The sequence below is a fragment of the Scylla paramamosain genome, chromosome 2, assembly GCF_035594125.1.
Source record: "Scylla paramamosain isolate STU-SP2022 chromosome 2, ASM3559412v1, whole genome shotgun sequence".
Classification (NCBI taxonomy): domain Eukaryota; kingdom Metazoa; phylum Arthropoda; class Malacostraca; order Decapoda; family Portunidae; genus Scylla; species Scylla paramamosain.
Window position 1 is genome coordinate 31,139,279 of NC_087152.1, and position 20,038 is coordinate 31,159,316.

At 38.7% G+C, this 20,038-nt stretch overlaps 2 protein-coding genes across 12 annotated transcripts in view; one reads left to right on the top strand and one right to left on the bottom strand.

Annotated features, from left to right (window-relative positions):
• Positions 1-19,570, top strand: part of LOC135113081 (uncharacterized) — a 34,328-nt gene extending 14,758 nt beyond the window's left edge. For 7 of the 8 annotated variants that reach the window (XM_064028088.1, XM_064028099.1, XM_064028109.1 and 4 more), the window contains 3 exons: positions 261-3,845; positions 4,214-4,346; positions 16,831-19,570. In XM_064028088.1, the coding sequence (XP_063884158.1) occupies positions 261-3,845; positions 4,214-4,346; positions 16,831-18,110 (4,998 nt within the window). In that variant the 3' untranslated portion in view covers positions 18,111-19,570. Of the gene's footprint in view, positions 1-260; positions 3,846-4,213; positions 4,347-5,436; positions 5,456-16,830 lie in introns of all 8 variants that reach the window. The other variant, XM_064028150.1, reaches the window with a different exon arrangement.
• LOC135113111 (uncharacterized) overlaps positions 1,829-20,038 on the bottom strand; it is a 43,982-nt gene continuing 25,772 nt past the window's right edge. The window contains exons 9-10 of one of the 4 annotated variants that reach the window (XR_010274712.1): positions 17,455-17,568; positions 1,829-2,096 (exon numbers count right to left, since the gene is read on the bottom strand). The gene's annotated coding sequence lies outside the window, so the exon portion shown is untranslated. Of the gene's footprint in view, positions 2,097-16,618; positions 17,569-20,038 lie in introns of those variants that run through there. The other 3 variants (XR_010274711.1, XM_064028176.1, XM_064028163.1) reach the window with 3 other exon arrangements.

A 20,038-nucleotide genomic window follows, 5' to 3' on the forward strand; every position in this document is an offset into this window, starting at 1 on the left:
TCAGAGAACAGCACAGTTCATTTATTTGTTTTCCTCTTGTTCATTAGACCTAGTAATTGTGTTAACATATAATAAACCTTTTATGTAATCACCTTTTTAGAAGAAATGCATAGAATTCTGAGTTTATCCATCTTAAAGATACTTTTATTTATTTTTTATTTATTTATTTTTATTTATTTATTTTTTATTTTATTTATTTATTTATTTATTTTTTTTTTTTTTCTTAGATGTTGTAATAAACAAAATATGTTTACCTACAGCAGGGTGAGGCTTGGCCACCAGGGGGCTGGGTTGCCTCTTGGCATGTAGAAGAGAGTAGCAGAAGTCACCTTGGGGACCACACCTCCTCCCAGGCAAGGTTTCATTCCAGTCTCCAAATGCTGTCTGATGCAAGTATTCCAACCTCCCTGTCTCATGCAGAACACAACACCACAACCTCAAGCAGCGTTGAATTGGGAGAAGATTACTACAGTCCTCGTGACAGGCACTCCACCACCACCACTGTCACCTCGGCCAACACCTCCACAACTACTTGTTGGTATGACATAGTGACTTCCCTAAACTTAGCCAGTTCTCCTCAGGGTGTCTGTTCCACAAATAGTGAACTACCATCACTCAATTCACGAATGAGTGTCGGACCAAACACTTGGGGAAATTCAGAAAACATTGTGGCTGGAACTCGGAGAGCAAGCACGAGCAGCAGCAACTCTGACTCTCCTGTTCAGTCGGCATACACTCAACAAGATCCATTCTCAAGTGAAAGTGGAGTTGGTTGCCTTCCAGATCTTGGCTGTGAAAAGCCTCAAGACACTAGAACTTTTTTGTCTCCTCCTGCTAGTGACTCGAGTGTTAGCAAATTTTCACCTCTGTCCCTTGAATCTACTGCCACCTGTCTAAGCAATTCAGAAGAACAAAAAAACTGTCAGGCATTTCAAGCAAAAGTTGATAACCTTGCCTTTGATGAATCAAAGATAAAAGTTGTCCAGAATGAAAATATTGTCAATGTGCCTCCACTTGAGAGGAATGCTAATCTGATTAGTAATGCAACAAAAGATGAAATGTCAAGTATACTTCAGGTCAAAGAAAGAATATTAAAGACATTGACGGAAACAGCTTCTGGCAACTTACATCTTGACCTGTCAGCTTTGACATGTGAGGACAAAAGCAAACTGGTACTCAACAAAAATATATCTAGGGTTTGCTTGAAACCAGGTGGTGAGAACAGCCTTAGCGAGGAAGGCGTGGAGGTAACTACCAAGGATGAGGGCTATTCCACCATGTCCAGTGATGTGCAAGCTGAGGTGAAGGACAGTGTCACCACCTGCTCTGTCACCACCGTCCAGGAAGAGCCCCACCCAGCAGCCACCACCCCAACACAACCCAGTGAACAGCCTGTGGACACAGAAGACAAGGAGAGCTCATCCAGAAAAGGCTCAAGTGAAACTGTTTCTAAATCAAGTGACAAAACTGTAGTAGTCAAGGAGAGAAAAATATCATCTGCAGCTAACACCGAGTACTGTGATGGGCTTCGTGTTATATATGATGAGGAAGACAATAATTCTGATGTCTTTTTTATTCCAATTCAGGAACCAGAAAATGAAAGTTTGTACCGAAATTCATACCAGAAACCTTCATGCCCACAGAGCACTAAACCCTTACGAAGTTATTCTGATTCTCAGCTTTATTTGGCCAGGAGAACTGCTCAAAGTTGTAAGCCTATTCGTAGCCTAGATAGACATGTGTCTGAAAAAGATGTCACAGAACGGTCACCCTCCACAGAAGAAGTATTGGAAGAAGCAAAGAACACTAGGAGCTTAAAACGATCTGGTGGACAAGCTAGTCTGAAGCGCAACTATATTCATGCTAAAGAGGATCATACTACATCAGGTAGTAGTGAGGACCTGTGGCCTTCTGAGGATCATCATAGGAAGTATCTTTCACCAACATATAGTCATGCTGAACTGGAAGACTGGTCCTTGGACCTTTCATCAGAGCATTTGAGTGGAGTGTGTGGTGAAGGTGAGGGGAGTGAGAGTGTGGCCACAAGTGGAGCCCATCATGGCTCACTGCCCTCCATCCAAGAGGCTACTCCAGACCTGGAAGAAGATAACAATGAGTTCCTCTGGAATGGTGCTACCTATTTTAAAGCTGATTTAGATTTAAACTGGTCAAGTAAAAAGGAATTAACTAAGAGTTGGCAACTTGATCACTGTAAAGAAAACAACATAATCATGTCACCACGGTCAGGTTGTTCTGACCAGCCAGCCATCTGGTCTAGCAGTGAACAACTTTCATGCTGCTCTGAAGGAGTATCAAAGTGTAGCTCAGATTTTGAAAACTTTTGTGAGCAAATCTGCAATCTTCCAGAGTTGAAGAGAGTTTCCTTCTGTAGTAGTGAAGCTGGAGGACAAGAGCTTTCCAAAGGAGCCAGCCAAGACACCTCTAGTGTGGGAGAACATGAAGATGAGCTTGCAGATGAAATGTGTGTTGATACTGTGTTCACAAGAGATTTTTATCGTCTTGTGAAATTTGAGAGTAATAAAAGCCTTGCTGCCTCATCAAAAAGTTTAGCCCCTTCAGAGGGACCTTTAACAAAAGAAAAGATTCAAGACCTTGAGGCAGGAGGAACACACAGGGAGGCTCTTGCCTCAGTTCTTGGATTTATCGCAGAGCAGAGGAAGTATTGCAAGGACAGAGAAGCACAAGATGAAAAGGTCACTAGTCCATCATCAGAGGTCTTAAGATTAACACAGGTACTTGAAGGCTCAAACGCTGCATTGTTTCGTGGAACTTTTCCAAAGATATCACCAAGAGAAAGTTCAAGTAATTCATGTTCTGCTGATGAATTCTCCATGAAAACTTTGCCTTCATATAATTCTGGAGATGGAAAAAGCAAATCTGGTCCACCAGTTCCTTTTAAACCAAGAGGGAATCCTCTTCATGATACAGCAAGAGGTGCTTCTTTCAGTAACTCGATTCCTGCCAGACACCCCTCAGTCACCACACCCACATCCCTCCCAGCTGTGCCACCTCCCACCCTCCCTGTCTTGCCGCCGCCCACCTCAAAGCCATTGCCCTCTGTGCCTTCCCGGTCATCTAGTTTGGCCTCCTCTCAGGTTAATCCTGCTAATGATGTGGAGTTTCCATGTTCTCATGTCCCAAAGGGATCCCTCAGGATTGTATCTCATATTCCCTGTACAAATTCTGTTGCAGAGAATCCTGCTTGTGGAACCACAAACCTATATGAACTTCCCCCTCCAGTACCTGACCGAAACTGTAGAGATGGAGTTCCTCTATCAGTAGTAGATTGTCCTCCAGTGCCCTGCAGATCAACTAGTATGGCTTTCTCGAATATTTTACCAGTGCCAGAGCACAAGATTCCAATAACAGAAAATGCCTGTAATGTTTTACCAGTGCCAGAGCACAGGGTTTCATTAACAGAGTCCCCACCTGTTCCAAAACGTATAACTAGCAGAGCCCTTCCCACACCCCCAATGTCCTCAAGCTCTCAGGTACAGAAACAGCACAGTTCTAATGGCTCCAGCAAACCCCAAGGAGGTAGTTTAGAAGGAAAGAGACGTAGTTTCATCAGAGAAACCTTAGGGTTGTCTAGTCCCAGAAGACCTCAGAGTGACTATTGCGAACTACCAAGCTTGAGTGAGAATCCCAGTGGAATGCTGAAGCAGCTGCAGCGCATGGCCCAGGTGGAGGAGGAAGAAGAGAAGAAAAAGAAGTTGAAGCCTGGAGGACATGTTGGGGTGGAAGCAGTCAGTCCTGGAGACACCGTTGGCTTGGGCACTGGTTGGGTCAGGGTGCAACCTCACATTGACCTTCAAGACCCACAGGTAAGCTGCTCAGTATAAAACATTACCCTTGTTTTATTAAATGCCAGAATGTGATATAGTTAATTATTAGTTGCATGCTTTTTAGTTGCCAGATTATTAGGTAGTTCTATTTTTAGTTCTGAGAGTGGCAGACAAGTAAGAAAAGCAACAACAAAGTTTATTAATACTACATGGAAAAGAGTGCAATTAAGGACATAATTATTTGTTGTTTGAGGCACCATAATTTTTGTCTCAAGCCACTCAGGTCCTCTTGCAGAATATTGTTGTATTATACTTGCATGCTGAATAGCAGCAGTCTGAAAGTGGTGGGAGTATTTTGATAGAGTAAATGTTCAGTAATAGAGACTGACAAGTGTATCCATGGCCAGGCTCGTGCCAACCTGTTGGATGGGATGATGGAGTCTAGTGAAGGGTGTAGCTCAGAGACAGAGGAAGAGGAAACCTCAACCCACCGGTACCATGAGCTACGCCTGATGCACCGCAGTCGACGTAAGAGAAAGGGTAAGGTCTTGCTTTCCTTAGTCACAGGTTTTCATATAATGTCGAGTTAACAAACAAGAAAGTGTTACCAAGGATTACCTTTTCTTGCACATGCACATGCGAATGCAAGATTTCTTGATTCCATGTCATTTCATGTAAAGAAATTTAAGACTCTTGAATACTGGTATGTCAAGTTCATATTCAAGTATACTAGTAGTTTTGGATTCTTAATTATAGACATGATCCAGCAACTCAGAATTCCATTGGAAATTACTAAAATTATTCCTGTAGAATGTTTCTTATCAATATAAAACCAAATTTGGAGGGTATGGGGACTGGACATTTGTGGAGAAAATGCATTATATGTCACCTTGCCATTGAAGTCTTTAGGCTTGATTTATAAATTATAAAATTCTGAGCAAATTGTTGTTGGTAAATGAAGAATCTTTATTCTTTCTCTTATTGCTTTTTGAATATTTACAAAAAGTTTTCAAAGTCTCAACCCAACCATTGTTTACATGTGATAAATTAACATTTCCACAATTTAATGAAAACTTTGCTTTGCACGCAGTAAAAACTTGTCAAAAAAGTATCATATAAAAAGTATTTTCCAAGTTACTTTTGTTAACATTGTCTGAGGCATGATAAAATTTGTAAGATATGATTGCAGAAAGCTTAATTTGAAGCAAAAGAATTTGGAGATATTCTACATATATGATTTCATTTAAGTAAGAGAAAATTACATTTCCTTGTGAATGGGTGTATTAGAGGCAACATGACTGTCATAAAAAATAAGAAGTTGGTCTACATTTTTAATTGTACAAACAGTATGGCTGTAACATGCCCAGATTGAAAGCAAGATTGCTGTCTTTCTCTTCCCAGATATTGTCTTACAGCTGTACTCTGTAACATTATTAATACATTGCTCTTGAGTTTAATATTTTTCTTGGTCACTGTGAAAATACTGTGTGGTAGTAACAATGACTCTGATTAAAACATTTTCTGGATTTTTCAGTCAATTAATATGCTTGATAACTAAATTTCTTTGTGTTGTTGTTGATGTGAGTAAACACCTGGACTAATATACATCTTGTGTGTTGCTTCACCACAGGGATCAGCCAGGCACAATGGTAGGAAGGAGTGATTCCATTCTATTTGTCTTAACATATCTGCATGTGTATGGAGAAAACTATAATTTATATGAATGTATTGAGATGTATAACACCTACTAAGGATGTTCACTTGATAGGCTTCCCACAAGACTTGAGAGCCAACCTGCTGATGTGCTGCTAAACATTGCATGAATGACACCTGTGCTGGTTGTGGTGTGCTTGATGTGTTGTACTGCCCCTGTGTTCCCTTCTACTAAGCAAGTGACATTTTGCATTTTACACAATTACTTGTTAGAAAACAAAAGAACCAAAGCATATTGAGCACATGAATGGACTTTGTTTTGCTGTAAGGAACTCAAAATCAGAAGGAAAAATTATGATTTTCATGAGCATTTTCAAGCATAAGCAGTTAGATTAACTGAAGCTGATTCCTTTGAGATAACAGTAGATCATGAAGGTTGATGATGAAGTTTAATATGATTCTCATTTTTCCTTATATATATATATATATATATATATATATATATATATATATATATATATATATATATATATATATATATATATATATATATATATATATATATATATATGTGTGTGTGTGTGTGTGTGTGTGTGCATTGTAAGAAGTTTGCAACATTTGCATTTTATCAGCTTTATGATCATATCTTTTATATGAAGCAAAGGAATATGAGAGAGAGAGAGAGAGAGAGAGAGAGAGAGAGAGAGAGAGAGAGAGAGAGAGAGAGAGAGAGAGAATTACAGGTGTGCAGTGATAAAAGGTATAGACAATAGCAGATGACTTTTCTATTGTGGCCTTTCTCTTGAAGGAGTCATAAGAAATGGATGTAAACTCTATCTACACATTTATGAGTGTTAGATATTATTCTTAAAGATAGTTCAAATATATCTTTAGTACAACAAATGGCAAATCCAAAAGCAGTCTGCAGTCCTCTTTTCCTTTGTGCAACCTTATTCATGTCATAATACTCTTTTTCTGTTGTCAGTCAGTTACATACAGGCCAGCCACTTTTACATTTTTTGGGAGTATGACAGGAGGTATGGATGCATAAAGAAAAAGTTCCTAAGGTTCTAAATGTTTGGAAAAAGTGGTAGTAGCTAATGGAAAATGGCATGAATTATTACCATATAGCCATGAAAGTCAGCATGAAGCACTCACATAGGAACAGTTGTCATACTGCACAGGGAATTAATGCCTAAAGTGCAAAATGCATGATGTACTAAATGCAATAATCATGATTCACTTCATGCTGTCAACTTCATACTATTTTGAGGCAAAAAAAAAAAAACATGCAGATGTCTTTGAACTGCCAGCTTTTCTATTAAATAACTCTCTCTCTCTCTCTCTCTCTCTCTCTCTCTCTCTCTCTCTCTCTCTCTCTCTCTCTCTCTCTCTCTCTCTCTCTCTCTCTCTCTCTCTCTCTCTCTCTCTCCATAATATGCATGCTTACCAAAAGGCTTATCTCACAAAATCACTTATTGGGCTTATGCAGAATTCAGAACTTTTGTGGATCAGTGCTTTTTGAGTGTTTGTTTAGTATTGTATGCACTGGAAATTTTGGAGGGACCGACTCAGGAGAAGTGATGTGTGGCCAAACAAGTAGAGATCAGCATGAGGAAAAGTGAGGGCAGACAGATTGAGAAAATGGGTCTGGTATTGTTGAGAAAGAGAAGGTGGGATGAGGTGTAGGAGAGACTAGGACTGGTAAGCTTGTGGGCAAGATGAGCAGAAGAATAGGATAGGTACATGATTGGGATCAGAGCTGGGATATATTTGGAAGTGAGAGAGAAAGAGAGAGAGAGAGGATGGTAAGTGTGAAGGAAGTATATAGGAGTAAAAGATAAGGAAGAACAGAGAGAGCTGTCAGTTTGTGTGCATGTATGTTTGTGCACACATGGAATGGTGGCTTGGTTTTATGAAAAGTCACCCAGCCTCCTGACCACAAATGATCACATCTTGAATTCAGATCTGGTTGTCATAAACCACACAGCCTCAAGGTCAGTCCCCAAGGTTTATAGGTTGTAGTCCTCCTTTCTTATGTATCTGCGGTTTCTCAAGTTTGGGTGCTACGTTGTGGGTAATGACGTGCCTTAGTGAAATTGGCTATGTATACAAAATAATGACATAAGAGGAATGTTGTGGCCCTTAAGTTGTGCTGATGAATATTACTCAGGAATTAATCATTAGAAAGGAAGAAATTCTTGAGCTGTAACTTTTACAGAAAAAAAATGGCAAAAAAAAACTATTTGGCTGATTAGCTTCAAATTTTCACATTCTAGGTGGATTTTCATTGTGGATATCATGCACATATAATGATTTTGTACATGATGTCATGATGTTGTGACAGTCTTGACATCCTGGTAACATCATTATCTCCGAGACATGGGCTAAAGTGGAACAAACTGTAACAATGCGCAAATTTTTTCTTTCTTGTGCTTTTACCAGCAGTGAGCACCTTCTCATTCCTCATTGGCAGTGCTAACCAAACTTGAACCACAGACTGCAGCAGCAATGCTATACTGGAGCCATAACTCTTGTGGATCTGGCAGGAGGAATATTTTGCTTGCCTGGTGGCAGAAAAGTTGCTAAAAGATGTCAGATGTTTCTAGATGTTTCTCTGCAAACATTAGCCTATTTACAATGCCTTATACTAGCAGGAAGTAGAGAAGTATGACAGGATACTGTCATGTGCACTAGACCTATGCTGGAAAAGTGTCTTTAAAAGCCTCCCTTTAAATGTGTCACATACAGAAACAGGTACACTGCAGCAATTTTGATGATGTTCCCCTGAATTTTAGAAGTTAAAGATATTAACACCTAAAGGATGAGTGGCATCTATAGTTGATACAATGTAGTGAGCGGATGGCGTCCACAGTTGATCTGCATTTTGTGGGCTTAATTTCAAATTTCCACACAAATTTCTGAGCCTGCAAACATCCTTCCTTCACAACAATGTCTCCCTCTGAGCCTTAGTGTTTTGCAGACCATAATGATGGCTACAGGGGAAAACAATCATTCCTCTTCCTCTGATTCCTCAGACGAGGATAAGCAGCCAGTGACTTCCACTAAGGGCAGATTTGTTCCAAGACTTCTTAGTGAAAATATTATTGGGGGGGAGTCAGAAGTTACTCTCTCAAGTCTCAAAAGTGGTTTTACTGGAGAAAAAATAAAATACTAGTAGACTGTGTTTCACTGTTCACTCATATGCATCTTCTCAGCCGTGATGATCATTTTTTTTCTTTCTTTATTTATTTTCTTTCTTTCTTGCATGTTGTAAGTCACAGACAGCAATATTATTTCCTTTAGTGTGTCTACAAAATTACATATTTAGGCATTCATATGAGTGAGTGACTGAGAGATACTGGTGAGGGAAGCAGATAAAAGTAGACTTAGGAACCACGAGCTGGGACCCTACCCAGGCTGCCGCATGGCACACAACCATCCTAACACAGGATGAGAAAGTGCTGAAAGTTACTTCACCACTGAGACACCACATTACCCAGAGAGAGTTCAGGTGTATGGGAGACTGAAGAGGGAGGATTGATAAGTGAGATGCTATTATGTTCTAAGAAATTGGTCAAGGCAGAGTTGAGAAATTGTTGATGGAATATGACCTATTTTTGCTGGGAGGGACATCCATGAGGAATGCCCCCATCCTTTTGGGGTTAATGCTTCTCTATTTCACATTTCAACCATGACTTTATTTCTTATCATATGAATGGTAAAGCTTCCCCCTTAGATCCATAATACCATTAACTTCACTAGTTATTTGTGTTGTTATCACTGACTGAGTGATTAGCTGTTCTACTCAAAACTTCAATCTGATATATAGTTAATGGCTTTGGTACTTGATCTTTTCTTATTAATTTGCTGTGGTGCTTGGCTGCAAATGCTGCAGTGCATGGATGCAAATGACCCTTTAGCTTTATTATCTGCTTTTCACCCAAAACTTAGAAAATTTTCTGCAATTATTTTGGAGGCTGAGATAGTTAGCATCTTGTATTTACAGAGACGTTGGTCAGCCTCTGTCCATGGTTGCCCAGGCAGGTTCTTTTAAGTGACACCTTTGTGGAGTCTCATGCCATGCCTCAAAAGTTATTTGATGTAATTACCTTTGAAGACAGGGTTGATAAAAAGCATGTGGATGTTCTTGTGGCACTCAGTGATGGTTTGAAAAATGGCCATCTTTCCACAGAACTCAATTATGGGCACCAAGATCACCATGTCCAAGTGCTAACCACTAGGCCACCACCTCCGAAGATTACAGTGTTACTTTTCAAGAGTCCTATATCACTACTTTCACAAAGCTTTAAAAAAAAATAAATAAATAAGAAAAAAAAACAGTAAACAAAGAGTGTTCAAAGGCCACACTGACTTGAAAATTCATTTAGTGAATGTTATTGATATGATATGAATGTTATTGACAGCTGTTTCATGAACTAGAGAAATTCATGAATGTCAGATGGCTGTTTAGTTGATCTTTTATCTGGGGGAAGTGAGGCATGTCAGATTGCTCTTTATCATAGATCTCTCAGGTGTAGGCTTTATGTGGTTTGTGCATGTAGCAAGAAAAAAACAAGAGATATACTTGGGTTGAAGTTCCACTATAAACCCAATAAGGAAAACCACATAGTACAGAGAGTATATGCTGCTCCCACCAAGTAAAGCTGGTGTTATGCATTACCTGATAAATGATCCCCCTACCCTTTCCTTCTACATACACTAACTGTACCACTTGGTGCTAATGAAGTTGGCGCCAGGTGTCACATACCACAACAAAGCTGGTGACATGCATCAACTTTAGCAGATGGTGCATAGGATTCCCAGCCTTGCAGCAGTCAGTTGCAGAAAAGTGGCATTGTCATGCTTGAGTGGTAGTCGCACCTGTCCCTCCATTGATGCATCTTCAGTCAGGTGGTAGACATGTCATATGAAGCTTAGCATATGTATCTACTTTGCAATTTCTCTCTCTCTCTCTCTCTCTCTCTCTCTCTCTCTCTCTCTCTCTCTCTCTCTCTCTCTCTCTCTCTCTCTCTCTCTCTCTCTCTCTCTCTCTATGCAAATATTGTCAGAGTTGCATGAGATACATATTTCACAGAGAAGTTGTAATACCATATGGTAAAGGAGTAGTATGAAGGGATGGGATGCTTCATGGGTATCAAATAGTGGTATCGATATTGGAACATGCTGAATAGAGCATGGAAAAGTGGAAGTGGAATGCCATTGTGGGAGAAGGCATTAAATGGGCATTAGTGAAGCAGACGTACGAGAACCATTCATTGAACCTCAATTCTCAAACTTAATTCGTTCCTGAATGTCATTGAAAAATCTAAAATAACCGAAATAATTTTCCCCATAGGAATCAATGTAATATGGATTAATCCATCCTCAGGCACCAGATGATTGATTTCTTTAAACTTCTACAACAGTATTTTCTGCTTAAAATCATAAAAAAAAAAAACAATAATATGAGAAGTAAATTAGGGATTGTTTTCATTATACAAATGTAAATTATCACAAATCACAATCAATGACTTTGCTAAGCTGTACTCCAAAGTGAGATCAGAAATGCAAACACCATATTTATGCTTCCTTATCATCTCTTTCTTTGTCTGTACTGTTATACTTTGTTTTTCTTTTTGTCTTTCTACTTTTTGTAATTTTCTTGGGTCCCATGGTTGCTTATCAAATAACAAAATATACGTATTAGAGAGAAGTGCCCCAAAAAGAGAACAGTATGGCATGGACGTGCACTAAGCAAGTGCTGCAGCATGACTGACACGCACACTGTGATCACATGTGACGGCTGCCGTATAGCCTGTCTGAGGACTGAGTTATGGTACGGCACCTGAAGCAATTATGAATTCAAAATTTTGTTTAAAAACTGATTTTTTCAAAAAAGGTGTTCAGTAACTGAGATTCCACTGTATATGATAAGAGAGAGTAATAAGCTTCATTCTGTTCTTGTGATTAGATGGATTAAAAATCAACTGGAACAAACAGATTTTAAGGAGTTTAATGTTGTTTGAATAAGACCCATAACTTGATAATATTAAGAAGTTACCCTTATGCAGCAGTGCAGGAGCGTCATGCTCAGACAATGAATTAGGGTGTTTTGGACACATTAAATCATATGTTCAGATAGTGAGGAGAATTGAGATCAGGAGAATGTTTGAGAGTAGGAGGAGTTCAACAACCGGGTCCAAGTAGACAGGATTGTGAGGAGGTACTGTACTTTAGACCATAGGACAAGTGGTGTAGCAATCTATGAGACTAGATATGTGTATCTGGCAATAACAGTGGCAGTGGACTGTGTACATATATACTGTATCCAATGGGGAGAAGCAAAGAGCTGTGGGTCAGTTCACCTGTGTAAGGTAGTGGGTGCTTGTTCCTGCAGAATACACAGGAACCACAGTACTACCTTTCTTCTGGACTCATCATATGGTGTTATAGATGTTGGAAAAGAGTGCACCCTTGGAAATTGCCATCACTGTGGCTATAGTGAAAGTGATGCTTTGAATGTTTACTCATGAAACATATACATATTAGGGATTTGAACCTGAAAGAGGAACATTGATAGAATGCCAGTGGTTCACTTGAGGGCATAGTATTTGTGATAATTAGGTTTACTTGTGCTCACTGAATGTATGTGTGTGTGTGTGTGTGTGTGTGTGTGTGTGTGTGTGTGTGTGTGTGTGTGTGTGTGTGTATATAGAGAGAGAGAGAGAGAGATTTTTATCAGGATTGTTTTTAGTGTTCTATTATACCTGATAATAAGAATGAAAGTTACTTGGATTGCAGTGTCGTAACTGCTGTTTTGTTCCCTTGAACTATCTCATGAGAAACATTCCTTAAGAAAAAACTTTATTGAATTTGTTATACTAAAGGAAGCTTTTGACAAAGAAGAAACCAAGAGAAATTGTTAAGTGGCATGTGAGAAAGTTTGGTACTGAGATTTGGCCTGTAAGAGCAGTGATGGCTATGTATGTACTAAATGCTACCCAACAAGTAAGGATGAGCAGGAAATTGAATGATGACTTTTCTGTAGATGAGGATGTGCATCAGGAATATTAGGGCCCTTATTGTTGGTCACTGTGGTTATTGAAGTATAGCCACATGATTTTAAGATGAAACTGTTAGAAGTTTTGTATGCAGATTATTTGGTAATACAGGTCACCCATCACTAATCCAACATCATTTGGACCTGTAAGGTGCCAGATTAGTGTTTTTGCCTTATTACAGAGAGGTTAGTTTAGAATACACTTAATCCGATGGTTAACCACTGCATCCTACCTTTAAAATACCCTGTAAATCAGTATAAGTTGATTAATAAGTGGGCTGTACTGATACCACTTTCCTACCAATACCAATACTGATACTTCATTTCTGGCCGATACATGATAGTATTGGTACAGCCAGTACTGTCAGATGAGAAACTGAGCAATTTTTCCTTGCCATTTCTTTATGCCATAAACTGTTGAAGAGCTTATGCTGTATAATTGTGGTGTTCACTACAGTCTGGAAAAACTGCCAGATTCACCAGGTGACTCAATTTTACCCTTGAAAAACAGTTTGAAAAAAATCAGTCATTTGTGTTATCAAACTGACTAATAAAATATTCGGAACATCTTTTATGCCATCATCGTCAAGCAGAGAGCAAGAAATATGGCAAATCAAGCTAAATACCATGCACATTATCTTGGGTCTGGTATATACCATCACCTTGGGACAATTTCTTTCTCTCATCTCTATATGACCTTATTTTATTCATTTAAGTTATACAGTTAACATACCTGTATATAAATCCTGGCACATATGAAAAAAACAACCATGTTTTGATGCCAAATCTTAGCAGGACACTGGTGAAGATTGTCTGTTGACATCGTGTCTCCAAACGTCTTCCCTGAGTTGCCACTTGTCTGTTTACATCATTTCCCCCAATGTCTTCCCTGAGTTGCTGCTTTCTTTGGAAATACAACGCATCCTTTCACACCTTGTTTCTTCTTTCTTGATATGTTCGTGCAGTCATAACACATGTATAGACTGGGGTTTTACGACAGCACTACAAACTCTTATTTCCTGCCTTGAGTTTATTGGGTGTCTTGGAGAAGTCAGGGTGTTTGATACCAACCAGTCGTTTCATCTCCACACAGTTTCAGCCATCACATTATCCTGTCAGCACAAATAATACTTGTTCAACTCTGGGTGATTTGTCAGATAAAACATTAGTCCTTGTAGAAACCAGTGGAAAATGTTTCAAACTAAATATGTAGCAGGAGACTAGAAATGTGAAAACACTGAGAGCCTAGTTACAAGTATTTAGCTTATAATAATTGTTCTGTAGAGTATGCATCACCAGATCCTGTGGATACTGTTAACATAAACACTTAGGATCAATGTTTTGTAGCATCATGATGTATCTTGAGAGGCAGTTTTAGAATCTGCTCTTCCAGAGGACTGTGGGTACCATTGGCTGACCTCTACATTAAAACAGCCGCCAATCACCAGCAACTCAGTCCATAGCAAACGCCTAATTCATGCAAGCTTCGCACAGACGCATCTCTATCTTTTCTTTCTTTCTTTCTTTTTTTTTTTTCTTTTTTTTTTTCAGAACTTCAACCGTATCTTTTATGGATAATGTACAGTGTGTGCACTTTACAGTGATAAACATTTCTTTTATTCACTGAAGCCATGGCTGGAGCTAAAATTGAGCTGGTTTAATAATAAATGGAGAAAAACAAATTAGAATGGCTTCCCTGTTTGGAAGTGATGCTGACTGTTTATGCAATAAGTAGCTTCTTTTTTATGTGACCTGTTTCTAGGTCATCTACTCCTTGGTTCTGTTTTTTCTTGTACTGCTTCTGTTTCACTATTACAATGCTTCCTCAGTCCTTTTTTCCTGTGTTAAAAACTTATCATCATTTTTCCAACAAATGTACTAGTACCAGTGGCAGGTTGGTAAATTTTGAGTAAATTTGAAATTATGCTATCCAAAATTAGTGCTGGATAAATAATGGTTGACTGGTAATTGTAGGAACAGATTTTGAGGCTCAGAATTATCTCAGGAACTGAAAAAGTTATATAGAACACCTGACTTCATATATTTCTAATATTTCTGTTTGGGGTAGAGCAAACAGTATTGTTCAATGCCTTCAAAACCCAATTTCTTCATCTGTCCACTTGACACAACCTTCCAGATAACTATCCTTTCTTCTTCAATGAGATTTAACTGTCCCCCTCTTCTACATTGCATATCCTTAGTGTGTCCTTTACTATAAATCTTAACTAGAAACTTCACATCTTGTCTCACTGCAACAGTTTCTATGAAATTAAGTGTTCTGGGATGTCTCCCAGTTTTTCTCATCCCCCAACTACTGACTCTGTATTGGGACCATATCCATCCATGAATTAAGTGCACTTCATAATGGTGGGGATTCCATTCATACATGTCTCTTAAACAGTGAAATCAAAAACATTTTGTCTCATCAACTCTTAACTGTCTTCAACCTCTTTCTTTGTGCCATGTGGTTGGATCTATTGCTATTTTCATGTGTACAGCTCTTCTGAATTTGTTCACTGCATTCTTTTCCTGCTTCCAGAGTGTCACTGCACAAGACTCTACTTTCTATCACCTCTATTCTGTCCACTTTCCTAATGCACAAGTCAACCAGTATTTTAAATCTTTCATTCCTTTTACTGGTATACTCTGAAATTCCCTTCCTGCTTCTGTACTTCCCCCTGCCTATAACTTCAACTCTTTGAAGAGGGAGGTTTCAAGATACTTCTCCAAGTAATTCTGGACCTACCTTCACAATCTCATTTAGGGTCTGGCATTTTTAGTGGGCCTCTTTATTTTATTTTTTATTTGCAAACTTCTGTTGCCTTTAGGTAGAGCCATAAAATAAATAACTTAATAAATAAAATAAAGGGAGAGGGGGCATGAAATCCAAGTGCCTGGAGTGTAAGCATGTATATAACATGTGAAGATGGCACTATGCAGTCATTGCAGAAATAACTAATCACTTTCCATGCGATAACTGCCTTCAGACCTGTCATCCCTACTTCTCAGACAATGAGAGGCAGCTGATTGATTTATTTTGTATATTTAGCAGTTCTGTTCATTACTAAACAAAAGGATTTATTAATTTCTTGTCCTTTTTCAAAATTGAGAGCACAGTACTTTCAGCAGTGGATATAGTAACTAAAGATGTATGTTTACAATCTGCAGAAAGGATATGGATCCAAATTTTAGCATAAAGTGCATGTGGGTGGACAAAAAATCTAGGTATTGAGAATTATGAGTATTGAGGTATACAGAATATTGGAGTGTTTGAATGTGTGACATGAAAAAAGGGAGGTAAAAAAAAGTTAGACTTGAGCATATTGATGATCTGAATGGTGAGCTCTTGAATGTGCAGAGAAATCATCATACTTTAGAATTGTAATTTGTGCACCAGGCATTGCAAACACTTGCAGAAATGGATGAAGTGCAGGGAATTATTTTATTTACTGGCATGGAATTATCTTGATAAAGGGGCCCTTCTGTGAGTGAGTAATCAGACAATCAGATGTATGACATCTATCAGTAGATAGGTGCAGGATGTCTTTTCTGTACTCCCCCTCAGTAATAGTGTGATGCCAAGTGGGAAGCATTATTTTGGTACATAGTGTTCCTGCCATTCATGTTCCCATATGCCTACTTTCACCTTAGGAGTCCACACCCTTCTTTTTTTCATTAACACCATACTACATCAATCCACCTTCCATTGCCATAAACACCTCTCACCTATTTTTTTTTTTATTTATTTATTCTCTCTCTCTCTCTCTCTCTCTCTCTCTCTCTCTCTCTCTCTCTCTCTCTCTCTCTCTCTCTCTCTCTCTCTCTCTCTCTCTCTCTCCATATGCACTCAATCACTTCACAACTTTTTATATTAGTTCCCTATATGCCCAGAATGTCTGACCCACAGGTATCTTTACCCCTGAATTTCAGTGTTTTGAGGGCTATGGTTTATAATGGTCAATCTGGAGTACCACAGTGAGCACTTGCCCAACTAGTAATATCCATGCACAGCTGTTCCTTCCTGGTCAAAGGAGTATCATTATTATTATTAATTGCAGTGCTTGGTTAACCTTATCATTCTGGAATTTGTTCTACATTTTTCCTTGTAAATCTTTATTCACTGAAGAACATTTTACAGGGATTACTTACATTGGTCAGTTGGAAGACATTTCTGGTAGTGTTATGTTTAGGATGTCATGAAGATCTGCATAATTTTAAATTAGTGTTTGCATTACCTTCTGGATAAAAGTTAGTAAAGTTACCCAGTAGTAGACAATTATTATACATGTTGTTAATTCTTTTCCACAGCATCACATCGTAGTGGTGGGGATCGCATTGTGCTGGCTGGAGCCGTGCCCCGCCCCTCAGTTATTGGCCGAAGAGACTTGTTTCTACGCTTTGGAGACAAAGAAAAAGAAGCTCTTCAGGAATTTGCCTTTTTGGGTAACTTCTCAACATCTCATTCTGACTTAGATTCCCAGGACCTCAGTACAGCTTCAGGTAGTGCAGCATCCACAGCTTGCATTACCTCCACTACCACCAACATCACCACTACCACAGCCACTACTACCACTAGTTCCACTCCTGTTTCAGTGTTGCCTATCACAACCCGAAATGCTGGTGCTGTTTTGCCTAAAGTAGATAGTAATTCATACAAGAAAAGTTTTAAACATGACTCTTTAAAACTAAGGAAAGAGAGTAATAAATCCCACCCTGCTGTGTTATGTGAGGAAGGTGATCAAGGGGGTGTGGACACTCGCAGTATTTCTAGTGTCAAGAATACAGTGCGTCAGCTCAATAAGATGAATCATATCTCAGGAATCAAAGAACCTGCCACTACTATGCCTATCAGCCCAGCTAAAAGTGCTTCCAGTACAAGCAGTAATAAATCCAATCTCCAGAAATATGGTTCCCTAGTCAGTACAAACATACCCAAACATGCCCCTGTCAAGAGTAAAGGCAGTGAAGGAAGTGTCAGTGGAGCCTTGAAGTGTAGTGTGAGACAAGGGAATGCACCATCCAGTAGAACACCCTCACCTCAATTCTCTGTGAAAGACAGCAAAAGTATTAGTCATAAATCACATAGTGGTTCTTTTAACAATAATGATAAATCTCAAAGTGACAATGCAAAGGCTGGTTCTCCAACACGTATCCCTCGTATCCAGACATCATCTGTCATGTCTTCCAAAAGCTCAAAAGCTGAATCTCCAAAATTATCAAAAGATATTAGTAAAGATACTGAATCTACAAAAAAACTGAAACAACAGTGTGAGAAGGCACTGCCACCCAAAGGCTTTTCGAGCAGGATTGTGAAGCCCGCCTCTCGCATTCGTCCATCCCTCCAGCAGCGTCCTCCACCTCAACATCCTCAGCAGCAGGCTAGCAAAATATGCATAAGGAGTCCAAGATTAGCCAGACTAAAGAAAAGCTCAGATCCACTGGACTCTTTCAGCAACAAGTCGCTGTGTGACAGTGGATCGAGTGAAGGCTCCGAGCGCTGTGGAGGGAGACTTTCTCTCAGTGACTCGTGTGCTGAAAACTTCTCTCCAATTGATAGTGGAGATGAAGTTTTCCATAAAGAGTGCTAGCCAGCTTATCAGCTTCATACTAGAGCTTCATCATGTGATGCCATTATATTCCGCCAGATATGGTGCTTTGGGGGTCTTCATGACGGGAACACTGTTTTCAACACTAGCACTGTGCATGTTTGCTGTCAGTAACTTTTGTTGAATTATTTGGGCTTATTTATTTTTAACTTATTTACTATATTCAAATATCTGTCTGTGGGTGAGCACATTCCAACTATATGTGACCATGACAATAAGTGATGTTAAATTGCATTTAATGTTTATAATTTGACCAGTGTCATTTTGATATGTCATATCTGTGGTCTTCCACTCTCTTTACCACACTGCTGTGTAATGCAACAATGGCTTCTTACATAATGCAAGAATTTTTATACAATGGAGTTCATTAATGGCTACATGGAACAGGTCACTGTAGTATGTGTATGAGATTAACAGATTGAGTGGTGTTATGAGAAGCTGTATTTTAGCAGCTGGAGCATTGCTAGTCACTACCAAGTTAGGGCACCTAGGTAGGGTTAGAGGGACACTAAGTGTTTGTGTCTCTTGATGGTTTATGCATTTATGCAATAACTGACCATTATATGCATTTTAACTACCTTGATAAACTTGAATCCTTGAATATTTAATACAGACTACAAGGGATGGATGGTTAAGTTAAATGATATGAAACTTTGTGTACTAGGGTCCATATTTTGTCTAGGTACTGTACTGACATATCTATCTATATCATTATTATGTTCAGCATTTTGTTGACAAACTTGAAACAGTAGAGCCTAATAAGTATTATCCTAGGGGAGAAAAGTTTTTGTTTTCTATCATTACCTTAGACATTTTTGTTTTACTTTTGTTGATTTTTTTTTTATCTAATTAGAATATTCACTTGAGTGGGGAAGGCCAAAATATATTTACTGGACACAAGTTAATAATTTAGAAATATAATTTAATACCTTCACCACTATGGTCATGTTTCTCCTATTCCGTACATCATATATAATTCCTGTATTATAAATTTTGTGCAATAAATATTTTTATATTGCCTTGTCTTTGTATTTTACACATCTGCCATAGCAGCATCAATAATACAAAGACCATTATAATTGTTTATAATATATTTTGTAAGATGTATAAAGTATATGGATGTGTCCAGGAAGATGCATTCAAACCCCAGGGAGCAACATGCATACATGAATTGTTGTCACTTTCATGTCCATACACACAGCATCATTACATGTATGATTTGTTTACTAATGAGTGGATGACAAGGTGTGACCACCACCCTCTCAAGTAGTGTATAAATATTTTCACTGTGATTCACATCCTCAAAGGTAGATCTCAATCCTATACAGTGTTAAAAGATATGCGTTTCATATGTAATTAATTGTTGTATAATAGTAGGGGAAACCTTGTAAATAAATTTTGTAGTTTCTTAATTCTTACATCAATATAACCAACATTTCTGCTGTCTGATTTTTAATACCCTTGTTTTGTATAAATGCATATATAATATACATGTAATACAGTGAACCCCCAATTCATTGCAGGTTTATGTTCCAAAGGCACCCACAAAGTACTAAAATCCATGATATATTGACTGTGATTCAAAAAGGAGAGAGAGAGAGAGAGAGAGCCGCTAATTAAACCAGTGACCTTCTTGCGGCAGTAATGGTGATTAACCGCCAACTCAGCGTATTAGTAACATGCACCATGTGTGCAGCACACCGTCCACCACCACTGACCCAATGATAACCAGATTGTTTGTGGAACGCTTACATAACACACCAAACCACTACCATAAGTATAACAACCCATACACAACATCAACTGGTGACAAAACCTGTTTCTGCATGATCATCCAACCCAACCACCATCTAACAGTAATAGTAATGTACAGCACTCACATGAACACACCAAACTGCCACCAATCCAAG